At 33.5% G+C, this 13,110-nt stretch overlaps 1 protein-coding gene across 2 annotated transcripts in view; it reads right to left on the bottom strand.

Annotated features, from left to right (window-relative positions):
* Positions 1-13,110, bottom strand: part of LOC149076152 (sodium/potassium-transporting ATPase subunit alpha-like) — a 71,345-nt gene that overhangs the window by 43,113 nt on the left and 15,122 nt on the right. For both annotated transcript variants that reach the window (XM_089243695.1, XM_089243694.1), the window contains exons 5-9: positions 12,979-13,092; positions 11,493-11,745; positions 6,346-6,614; positions 5,188-5,386; positions 482-593 (exon numbers count right to left, since the gene is read on the bottom strand). In XM_089243695.1, the coding sequence (XP_089099821.1) occupies positions 482-593; positions 5,188-5,386; positions 6,346-6,614; positions 11,493-11,745; positions 12,979-13,092 (947 nt within the window). The remainder of the gene's footprint in view (positions 1-481; positions 594-5,187; positions 5,387-6,345; positions 6,615-11,492; positions 11,746-12,978; positions 13,093-13,110) is intronic.

Here is a 13,110-nt window from a genome sequence, read left to right as displayed (position 1 = left end):
CATTAATTCAGAATTTTCATAAATGATTGATAAAAATTAATGAACAATAATTGACGAATATTCTGGAATTTTTATTGGTGCTGTGAGGACAGTTTCTCTCACAAATTTAAAGCTACCTTCAGTGCTGAGTTTTCATCAATTTTTATATAATTCTTATTTATAATAACGTATTTATATAATGTTTCTATTATAATATTTTATACAATTTTTTTCACTAATTCACATTTAATTGTGTACATTTGAAATTTTTGCATGAATATTTCTCAGCATTCCAGTATATTCTGGAACAAGACGCCAATTTTCCTCCCCCACAAAAATATATGAAATCCTTTCAAAGGGGTTTCTAAACACTTTTGGTGCTTCGAAATTGTTGAGACGCACCTGGCCTCGTTATTATTTTTGGACTGGGTCCCACGCCTGGTAAAACAGCCCTGTATTAACTTCACTAATATCATCTTACAAATTTTATCAACGAACTAACCTTTTGAGTATTGCGACATCTTCTTGACCTTCTTTGAATTCGGCTCTACTGCAAAGACATGCGACCCTTGCAAGTGCTTTCCATCCGACCGATGTCTTGTCGTATTGAACTCCTGTTAAAGGAAGCATTTAATATTCAATCTAAATTGCAAAATAATAATTGAAAAATATATATTCTCTCTCTCTCTCAGTATTTTTGATTAATTAAATTCATTTTTCTTACTAACAGTGAGAAATAAGCGAGTTTAATGCTCTTTATATATAAAATAAAATTTTTAAATCCTTTGTTACAGATTTTTCGCATTATTCACAGACCAATTTAAAACAAGCACTATTTGTAGTTCCGATAACTTTGAATCTTGAGTCTTTTCTTTCCAATTAAGAACGATGGCTTTGTGTAATATTCATTGTGTAATGCTTATTAACACACCCTCAATTAACATTTGAATGAAGTCCGAAAAAGTACTTTTTTAACTTTTTTGATTATTTTTGTTCCTAAATTTTCTGATACTTCTTTTGAATTATGCCATAGACGGATTATGTAACCCCTTGAGGTATTACGTAATTGGTAATGCGTACTTTTATTTTACATGTATTTTGTTTCTGTGCGTATTGTATATGTCATGTTCTATGCGTATGTGAAATTGTAAATAAATTCCAAAAAAAATTTAAATTCTTCCTTGCTTTTTTCTGAAATTTATTGATTCTTCTATATCTTAAATTTTTGATTATTTATTATACAAATGCAAGGCCACAACAGACAAAATATCCAACGAGGTGGCTGAAAAAAGATGCCCATAAAAAAATATGGATGTCAATGGATGTACTTATACTTCTTTTTAAATATGTTAATTGTGTTAGAATTCATGACCCTTGGAGGTAAGTTATTCCACATTTATTCACAACAATATTAGAGAAAAAATTCCCTGCAACACCACAACCTAGAATTCTTCTAGAACTCTACCAATCGATACAATGTTCAGAAAACCTAAGATACTCATCAATAAGAATACCCAGATCTGTGATTCTAGTTCCATCCGCAATAATAACACCAACTCGTGAGTTGAATGGAATTCTTGACCATTCTTTTTTTTAACTCTCCCTTGATAGAGGTTTTCCTTCAATTTTTTGATGATCCTTATTCTCAATTTTACTTATTATTATTTTTCTGAATATTCTTCATTATTCTTCCTTTCAACGTTCCTGATAATTCTTATTTTTAATTTCCCTTACTTTGAATGTTCTTGATTATTCGTTTCTACGATTTGAAGTTACAATTTTTTACGATTTCTCTTTCTCTAAAACTTCCTGATAATTATTCTCCTGAACTTTCTTGACTATTCGTTTCTTTTTTTCGTTTCGTTTCTGTAATTTTCCTGATTATACTTTTTTCCGAACTTTCTTGATTATTCTCTTCCTAAATTTCTTAATTTTCTTTTTTCAAATTTCTTGATTATATATGTAATAAGACAAGGAATACATATTATTTTTCTTAATTTTCTCAATTTTTTTTCACATATCGATTACATTCATATCTATTGCAGAGATTGCTACGAAATAACACGTGATAAATTAAATTATTCTATAGGAAAGAAGAAAAATTTTTACTATATTTGCGCAATCGGTAATCGAATCCGTGAACTATAATAATTTTCAGTGCAGCTGATTGATGAGATCAATTTTAATGAAACGGTTTTTATGAAACAGAAAATTGCAAAATAATATTTTTTAATTAAACTGCGAATTCTTTCTATCGTCTGTAAAGGTATATACTGTATATATCCCTCTACATCAGAGCTTCCCAGCCATTTCACTCCATCACCTCCTTCTTCAGAATTTTTTTTCTCCCATCGCCCCCAGCGCAAGCTAACTTATGGGATCCCATGTTATACCCATAGCTTCTACCCCGAACCATTTCATCGCACAAAGGGAGCAATATTGTCCACGTTGGGAAACGCCATTCTCGATGGGGGTGAATATCTTTCTCACAAATTCATATAAATTTTTCCGTCTATATGAAACTGATAAAGCTGATTTAATTTGAAATCAGTTTTATGAGTTTTCGATAGTGAAGCCTAATTTTGCATAAAAAATCTAGCAAATACAGGGTGTCCTTTAACTATTAATACTGCCTTTACCGTTCATTAAAATCCCGGCCGAGCCCAGATTGAACAAATTTTTGCCGCTGTGGTGGTCGAGTGGTTATAGTGCCGGACTCGTGATGCGAGGTTCCGGGTTCGAACCCCACAGTGGTGGTCGGCTGAAGTTGGTTTTCTGTGGTTCCCAACTTCAAGGCGCAAATGCGAGCCGATCTCCCCGTTAAAAAGTCTCGCCACAGAGAGCAACAGTCCTACAACGGTAAATCATTCAACCATAACACTTCACTCATAGTTAGAAAAACTGGGGGCAGATGACAGCACTACACATAACAAGCATTACACAGAAACAAACTTTACGTCAGGTTGCACTACACGTACACGCACATTCCCGCATGTACCGATTCGTTGGGGGGGTTCCGCGGGGGGGGGTGCACGTGTGGTGTAGCAGTAGTAGGTAGGGGCTCGGGGATCCATGATGTTCTTAAGTCAGCCACCTCGTTGGGCAATTTGCCTGTTGTGGCGTTGTATTTGTATTTGTATCAACCGTCCATCGAAGAGGTATAATTGCAGTTTAGAAAATGCTCAAAAGGCGTTCAAAAATTACCCTGAACCAGTTTTGAGAGTGAAAATACAGTCTGCCACAAAATAAAAAAATATATAAATTTTTATACGGTCCCCTTGTTTTCCAACGTCCAATTATAAAGTTGTTGCCCTGTATCTCCTGAGGCCAATAGAAAAAAATTCCATGTTTCTAAGTGCAATATTCGCTAAGACATTAGAATTCAAAAATCGAAGAAAAGTTATGAAAGAAGAGCAAAAAACACACTAACGAGCAACGCTCTTTTCCTTCATTTATGCTGCTATTTCAACTTTTATTCAATTTTTTTGAATTCAAATATTGCACTTGGAAACTTGGATTTTTTTTTGCCTCAGGAGAGATAGGGCAACAACTTTCTAATTGGAAGTTAGAAGACACAAGAACCGTATAAAAATTGAGATTTTTTTTTATTTTGTGACACACTGCATTTTCACTCTTAAAACTGGCGCAGGGTAATTTTTGAAAGCCTTTCGAAGCATTTTTTAAATTGAAACTGTCTCTCTATGACGGACAGTTGATGAGATAAAGGCTGCATCAGTACTTACAGGACACCCTGTATATATAATTTTTTAAATTTTTCCACACGCCAAACAAGGAAAACCCAACCATCTCAGTTGAACAGAATAAAAGCTGGAAATCGTATAATCCAGCGTGTTTTTTTTCCCTCCTGTCTTTCAGAGTGACGTCCATGATTTGATTATTGAAGATGGCAGATGCCCTGGACCGAACAATGCAGAAAAATGATCCTTTAATTCCATTGGCCTTGGACAAGGCTGAGATAGAGTAAAAGGAAGAGAGAGAAATAATAATAAAATAAACAAAACTATGGGATAAATAATGAAAAGAGATAGAGAGAGGAGAAAGATCAAAAGTGAATGCCAAATGAATGCAACGTGCGGCATGCGCTTGGACGAATTATTACGGTGACAAAGCAATTGCACGTCATACAGTAAAAATATAAAAAAAAGAAGGAGATCATACGTATTCGTGTATAACCCGAATCGAGAAATGGCGGAATGAAACAAACGACGTATTCATCTTGATTTTGCAACATGTGGGCGTTGGCTTCTAAGGGATTTGATGACCAGAAAATGTTCCAGAAATATTTTCCCATCATGATTCGATGTTTTTCCCCCTCAAAGCACCTTTGACGAGGTCTTTTTTTGTGTCATTATTTGTTAGTGCGTGATACCAGATATATCATGTACAAGAATGGATCAACGCTAATGACGCTGTATCTTCATTTACTTCCTGTGTTTGATCGTGTAATATCTAACAAAATGCAGTAGGGGATGTGTTATTTGCTTTCAGATCCAGTGTTTAGAATTTATAAGAATATTCAAGATTGATTTTAGGGCTGAGAAGGCTCTAAACCCTTACAGCGGCATTGACGAAATATCTCGCCTGACTCTTGATGTTTTTCATTTCGTCAATTGCGAAACGTCTGGTGCACCCTCCGTAATTAACCCGTCAATGAGTCAGCATTGAAATATTCAAACAAGAAAATTTTTGAGGGGGTTATATTAAGCAAATGAGAGAGGTGCCCCCTGAATGCTGTTACATAAAAAAAAAACTATTGCGGATGTATAAAAAAATAAATATGGGTTGTTGTACTTCAGGCATCACACGGTATTTATGTGATTTACATAGATTTGAATAGTTCAAAATTTTCATTTATTGTTTGCCAACATACTTTTCTATGCTTGTGGAAGAATGCACAGCAATATATCTCGTCTCCACACATAGTATTTTCCTCCAAAAAACGCAACGGTAAAAAATCGTTCTGGCTTGGCTTGTCAAGAAATACCTTTGAGCCATTCTGCTGGTAATTGTATCAACTTTATGAAAAACCCACAATTAAGAATGAATGGTACAAGTTGCTTAAGTAAGTGTTGGATTGTAGCAGTTATTGATACGTGTCTGTGAATTTTTGAAAATCTCCAAAATGATCAAGTAAAATGCAGATAAAGGTATGCATCAATGAAGTGTAAATACTCGTATATAAAATACCTGATTGGTCTTCGGTGGTGTCCGCCTCAATGATCTGATTATCGAACCACATGTGAGCGACAGTCATCCGATTCTGTGTCAGTGTTCCGGTTTTGTCTGAGCAGATGGTGGATGTCGATCCAAGGGTTTCCACAGCTTCAAGATTTTTCACGAGACAGTTTTTGGAAGCCATACGTTTCGCAGTCAAGGTTAAACATACCTGATGTGAGACAGAAAAATAAAAAAATATACTCTCATATATATCTTATAAATATAAATACTTATAAATCATTTTTTTAAATATAAATCAATTATACACACAGTCAATTAATGTTCTCCGCATTCTGAGTGGTATCTCTGCAGCCGTAACTATTTATCAGAAAATTATGATCCTTTAGAAATGTATCAATGAAGGAATGGAAGAAATTTTTGAGCCCGCCTTCAAGAACCAAAAGGAATCTTTTGGGGCCAAATCATGATGTTCTCGTGAAAGAGCTTCACCAGCAAATCACGTTTTTCATCAACCCAAAGTCATTTGAAGCAAAGAGAATGAAAATGGTTCTGCTAGAAACCTTGTCATGTAGCTTGAGCAGTTTGGTCACGTCTTTGGAAAAAAATTAGCATGTGCAATGTAACTGAACCATTTTTTGGTCTTGACTTCTTTCGTGCCCTTTCCGAACTCTCCCATGGATAGTTACGGCTGTAGTCAGCACAGAACTAGAGAACTTTATTTATGAACACCCGATATATTTAACAATATCGAGTAATTGAAATTCGTACAGAAAAGATTCTTCGTAGTGAAATAAAGGGGACTGGAGCATTTCGGATGTGATTAGATATCTCTGTAGTATTGCAAAAGAATTAGAAGATTAGCTACTATATAAAATAAATAATATTGCTAAACATCGTGAAAATTTGTTTTGTTTTATACAGCTTTAATAGAGCTAAAAAACTAGCTTGCGAATTATATTTACTATTCTTTTGACTATACATCCTCTACGTAATATTCTCTTTATCATTCCAATTGTTCCTAATAATCGAATTTCGGAACGTTTCACTGTTATTTAAAGCTTAATACTGAATAAACTTTTTTCAGAGTGATCATCATGAATCCATAAAAGAAAGACAAACCGTAAATTAAATAAGAATTGTTTAGGTATGTACAGTTCTCTAACTCACCGTGACGGTAGCTAGAAGACCTTCCGGTACATTAGCGACGATGATTCCAATCAAGAATATGACAGCATCAAGCCAATAATAGCCAAGGATAAACGCTATAATGAAGAAAGCCACGCCGAGAAACACGGCTACACCAGTGATAATGTGGATGAAATGTTCGATTTCTTGAGCAATCGGTGTATCACCCATTTCCAGACCAGACGCGAGGTTGGCTATACGGCCCATAACGGTACGATCACCGGTATTGACCACAATTCCTTGGCCAGATCCTATAAGAAAAAATTTTAAAAATTTTTAAAAAACACAGCGAAACGCCAATTTTTTTCAGAAATTAGCAGTAGGACTTCGATTACAAGTGCAAATGTAAACCTGACTCTAACACGAATAACCGAAATTTAAAATAATACGAACCTTGTAGGATTATAGCATTAAATTAAATAAAGCCGCGTTAATGGTGAAACTTGCATTTATATAAAAGTTATTTCCAATAATTATTCAATGCTAGTGGGGAAAATTAAATCTCTAAAAACTTCAAATGTAGTATCAGTAGAATAAAGTTACATTAAAGTATTACAATGTTTTTTTACAGTTTGCAACATTTAAAAGATTAGTCTGCATACAGTACGAAAATCAGTTTTTCGAAGCATTCTGAATGCACTCGTGAATGCTTCAGGGTGATCGCGATTGCATTAAGGTGATCACGAATAACAGGTTTAAGATGCTTATTTGGTTTAGAGAAACCTTCCCTGAACCTTTTCCCTACTTTTGGATCGGTGAAATTAAGTGAACAATTTCGTGAACTCGGGTGGGGGAATAATTTGCGAACGGGTGAAAAAAAAACATAGGAAAAAATTTCTTAACCGCTGGCCTTATTATATTTCAATATTTATTCTCTACGTGCGAGAAAACGCGTTGAGCTGAGACCGCTGCTATCAATTATCAAATAAATATATAAACTATCTGTTATAATTCTTGAATAACAGTAATTAATTCTGAAATATACAATAATTGAAGTAAAATCTATTGTTGGCTTAAAACCAAGCATGAAAATGAACATAATAGCTGTGTGGTGTATATTTCCATGATACCGATACTGGTAAAAAAAATTTTGCGCTACGTTGTTTTTATCCGATCGCAGAATTTCAGCAATATTTTGTGCGCCGAATATGGACACAATTGACCTGAAACTAACAGGAGGTAGGATATTTTGTATAAGACAACGCACTACGATATGTATTGCTTTTTTTTTTTCATTTTCTGTAGATGGCAGCAGGTATAAAAATAATCTACTCCTCAATTATTATACACGAGAGAAAAAGTTTTACACGGGGGCCGCACATCTGCTACCTATCAAATAAAAACAAAACTATCTGTTATAATTCACGAATCGACATTGGTGTTGGTTTTGAAAAGGTGTGTAGCATAAAAATGAAGAATATGTGGAATGATGCTGTATAATGTTTGCTTTTATACTGCATGTCAGCGTAAAGCTTATGCGCCGAAATGTCATTTGTTTCGATGCTTACAAAAACTGATTTGCGACACACGTAAACACGTAGCAACAGGTATTTTGGAACATAAAATTTACACCGGTGTACAGTATAAAAATAAATAAATAAATATTGTATTTTATAATGACCCATTTCTTTTTTTTTTCATGCTGCATACTGGGTTAATACCAACAACAACTTTACTTAAAAAATTATAATGGACAGTTTTGTTTTTATGTGATAGGTGGCGGTAGAGTTTTCATATATTTTTGTTATACATATTTTTCCCATATTTTTGTGTAGAATAGAAATCCACATAAACATTACTTGGATTCGGCAGTTTAGGCATTCTATAGTTAATGCTATTTTTATGCGCATTTCTCTTCTATATAAAAATATCGAACGGGAAAGCGAATAGAATTCGAACTCATTCATCAATCATCATCAAAATTTTACTGCATATATTTTAGGTATGTTATATAATAAATAACTCGGTGCGATAATTTTATGTGGGGGGAAGGGACGCACATATATAATACTTAACCACTAAAAGCAAACATTGCCTCGTAGAGATACGATGTAACTTCGAAATAATCGTGAAGCAATTATACATAAACAGAGAGAAGAAGAAAACTCTTCGAAACTCCTAATTTATTAGCTGCTAGGAAAGAATTGAATTAAATGAAAGTGACAGCTTTTTCGAATTATATCCAAATATATAGTGAGATTTAAAAGTAAATTATAAGGTCGAGGAAAAACATTGTAAAAGTCATTGACGGTCGATGTGTACGTACATGAATACATATACATATTCTCCCTAATTATAAGGATGACATAAGCACGAGATGGGACGACCTAAAATTCTCTTATTTTTTCGTCTCATCGCGAATGAATTTTTCATTCATGAACGCACAAATTATTATATATTTTTATAAAAATGTTTCCTTCCTTATTCGTTCTGTTAATTACAGAGCAAAATTAATTAATGTAGACAACATATGCTACAGAAAGCGCAAAAGCTGATTAAAAAAGTAAGAGGAATGCATTTATGAAAGTGAAACATTTTAATCCTAGAATATACAGAGCAATGAATAGATTTCCTTATTCAAACTCCTTGATCAAATTAACGAGCTCCAAACCAACGGAGTCCTTTTAATTAAAGCTACGCTGAAGGAGCTGTTGTTTTTGCGCCATCTGCACTAAATGGAACAATAGAAAATTTTGTATTATACTTTTATTTTCCATAGAAATCACTTCTGTCCATTTATATCAGCAGACAAAATTTAATACTTGGAAAGAATCACAAAAACATAGCGTGTAATATTGCGTAAGTAACATATTTAATACATATATAAACTTATAACAATAAGTCTTTTATTGTTTATGATTCAAGCACAAATTGCTAATTCATTCCAGTTTAAATTCTAGGTTTATGGCAGTGATATGGCCGTAACGTTCTTAAAATGATACCTGTATTATAGTATAACACACAGGAGGTCTTCAACCTTTCATACACTGCGGTCCAAACTTCATAAATCTCACGGTTCACCAATTTGTACTGCGATATGTTTAATTCGGATTCACAAAGACTTAATGTAGTGATGTGTTAACAGATGGGTCAACGGTTGCTTAGAGTTGAATAGAGGCCTCAAATAATTGAGAAACTATATATGTGTTGTGAAATTATTTTTTTTTTTCATAAATTATCCATTTTGATCACTTCTGAAATCCAATTTTTTAACTATTCCAAGTTTTTAATTATTTTATCAATTCTAAAATTATTTTAAATGATTCTGTAATCATTTTCCCTTCGGTAATATTCTAGAATTATTTTTTCATTAATTATGAAGACATTTTCATTTCTTTTTCAAGAATTCTGTAAACTTTTATTTAAAAAATTCAGTTTTTTTTTTTCAAAAGTTCTGACAGCCTTCTTTCCATTAAGGCAGGGGTTCTCAAAATGTGTGCCGCAGAGCCCTGGTGTGCTTCCAGTTTTTGTCGGGGGCATCGCAAAATGGCGTCCCGGCCAATGTTTTTCGAAAAAATTCTTTGTTAAACTGTACTGGGGAGCCACAGATAAGCGTTGATTATGTTAAGACGCGCCGCGGGTGGAAACAGTTTGAGAACTCCTACATTGATTTGTTTTTCAGAACTTCTGTAGATTCTGAACGTACGTATGTCTTTATGGATGCTGACTTTCCCCTCCCAAAATTGTTGGGCTCTGTGGGCCCCATAGTTATTGTAATAGTATGTACCAAATATTCACAGCGTCATTGGTGAATGTAGAGAGCATCTCACAACTAAATGCCACGATATAACAAGCCACTGTCGAAGAAACGGTACATAGTACATAGTGATAATGATGTAGACGTTTCACATCACAAAAGACGTTTTACATTTATGGATTTCTTATTTAATCATAACCAAAAGAAAACGTGCATTTTCCAAAAAAGTTTGTTTCACTTGTTTTATACAGAATAGTTCTTGATCACATTTAAATATCTTGAAAATATTTCATTGGTGGGGGGTTTTTTCGCACAAAAGTGTTTCAAAGAATTACTTTCGAAAATTCCTACATGAAATTTTATAAAAAAATAAAAAAGAAACAACTTTGCTAATGGTTGTATGGTTATGTAAAAGATAAGGTCGAAAATGTCCTCATTTCCAATTCCCTGCCGCTGATAACGATGATGACAGCGAATATGATCATAAATTTCTTGTCGACATTTCTCTCGTTTTTCCAGTTTTTTTTTCCTTTTTTGTCATTAAAATTTTTATTTTTAATGTTTCGATACGAAGTTTGTGAGATATAAATTTGCATAAAAGTTTTGAAAAATTCTCTAAATCTTCATTGAAGAAAAGATATCGTACCACTGTAAATTACTTGAGGAATAAAACTACCTACTAAAAAAATCTTGGGGAAATTTTATAGAATAAATATGTTAATCACAGATATTTTATAAAAGTTATAGTTATCAAGTTTATGAATTTATCATCTATTGATAAATTTTACTTTATTTTTTTTTTAAGTTACGATAAATATTATGAATATGTCACAGTAAATTCGATAAGTGCGGATAAATATAGGCCTATATATATATTATGCATAATCACAGACCATTTTGGTTAGTTTGATAAATTTCTCTAAATTTATCATTTTTACCGGTGATTATGCATAATACCTAAGCGTCGTTGGTGAGCATGATGTGAATTCATCCTAAACTGAAGTTTGAATGAAATTTCTGGTAAAATCAAACAATTTTAATTCATTAACAGTATTAATCATATTTACCAATACGAGCTGCTGATGTACATAATCACTGGTAAATGTGATAAATTCCCAAAAGTTGTCAAACTTACCAAAATGGTCGGTTATTGAGCATAATAACCGGCGATTCCCCACGCATCACATCTACCGTAACGTATGTATTGCTTAATAATAATTGCATTTTTTTTTTTGCATAAATAACTTCAAGTTAGAAAACAATTCTTGTTTTTGCATTCATTTCTGACAACCAAACGATTTATAAAGGAAGTTTTTTTTTCACTATAAATTTTTAATGTGCATGACTTCCAGGGTAGTCGAAGCTCGTGCGATTTAAAATGTATGACATCATATGTATGCACGAGTTATTTATCTAGAGTTGAAATTCTCACCTTCAACGCAGTTAGTAGAGAAGAAAGCGATGTTCCTAGTTTCGAGTGGGTTTTCGTTGGTCATTTCAGGTGATCTGGTTTGAGGCTCTGATTCTCCAGTCAGCGAAGAATTATCCACTTTGAATGTTCCTGCGCTAATTATCCTGATATCCGCCGGGATTCGATCACCCGCCTTCACTTCTACAAGATCGCCTTGGACGACCTCTTCGGCAGCTATAATAAGTTTTTGTCCTGCTCGTATTACAGTGGCGTACTAAGGAGAAAGAAATAAAGCCGTTTATTTTTATTTTATTGAGCTTGTACAATACGTGTAATGATAACAGCTGAAAGAGAGAGGAGTAAACATATTATTTTCAATCACAACAAAGATATTCATGTAAGACGTTGACGTTGAATAAATCATTTATACCACGTATGGTGGATCATTTGAACAGTTTTAAGATATTTTGATTCGTATCATTTTATAATCAATTAAATACGATTTTATCACAACTAGTGAGTTTGATTTGCTTTTGGAAGTTTCTCGCTCCAACTTTCCCCCTTAACCCTTGCCATGGTTTTATAATTTTCACTAATCCGTATAATACTGTAAATGGCACAGTGGAAATAACCAAACCGTCTGCGAAATATCACATCTTTTCTATACTAGTCTTTCTTTAGATGCTAACATTTAACACCAAAAATTACGGATATGGCAGTTCTTATGATGTAATAGTGAATAATAACTCCTGGATGAGACCACCAAATGTTCAATATGAGTTTCTCCTTTCAGAGATTGGATTTGACGTAGCATTTTTTTTCCGTTCCTTGAATCGCTTATTTCCGAAACCCCAAAACTGACAGAATAATTCAAAATTGAGTTTATGCAGGTTTCTTGTTGTTTATTGATTGAAACTTCGTTTAGTGCAGAAACCCACTAAAACATCGTACCATGTACCTCTATTTTGTGTCCTTGAGCTGTCCGTTTAGTGCTGTTACAAGTTTTTTTTCCTCAAATATCTAAAATATTTGAAATTTTGCACCTAAGGGGTTTCTGAAACCAGCGGTTTAATTAAAAGGTATTATTATTGCGCGTCCGTAATGTTTAAATTCAATTAAACTTACTTACCCGTAATTTTTGGAGATTGTTTTTTTTTCCTTGCTGTATGATTTATTGTGAATTATACCGTTCCTTACGAACTTCATAACTTGAATATTTATGAATGTGATTCCTAGCAGATTTCATTTCTGTTCATTCATGTTCTATAGTTTGGACTAGTATGACAGTGCGCTCGGTTGAACGTGAAATATAATATTTGGACGTCCATAGGCTTGAAATTCCGATAAGGTAAATGAAAATTCCGGCAAAATACATTTTCAACGCAAATAAAGGATGAAAAGAAATCAAAATATGTAACAAATTCTAGTCACGTTGTTATAACTGTAAACGAATTCAACCTGTGAAATTCCAAATGAGTGATAATGATTTCATAACTTATGAACTCACCTGCGGTACCATGCTTTTAAATGAATCCATAATTTTCGAACTTTTTGCTTCTTGATAATATGAGAAACATCCTGTAATTATCACAACGGCAGCCAGTACAACACCTAAATATAACTGAAAAATAAGTGAATA

This window comes from Pholcus phalangioides, unplaced genomic scaffold (genome assembly GCF_987345545.1).
Source record: "Pholcus phalangioides strain wild (caught in Gottingen) unplaced genomic scaffold, Ppha-v1.0 ptg000015l_1, whole genome shotgun sequence".
NCBI lineage: Eukaryota > Metazoa > Arthropoda > Arachnida > Araneae > Pholcidae > Pholcus > Pholcus phalangioides.
This window is presented reverse-complemented; position numbering and strand designations above follow the sequence as displayed.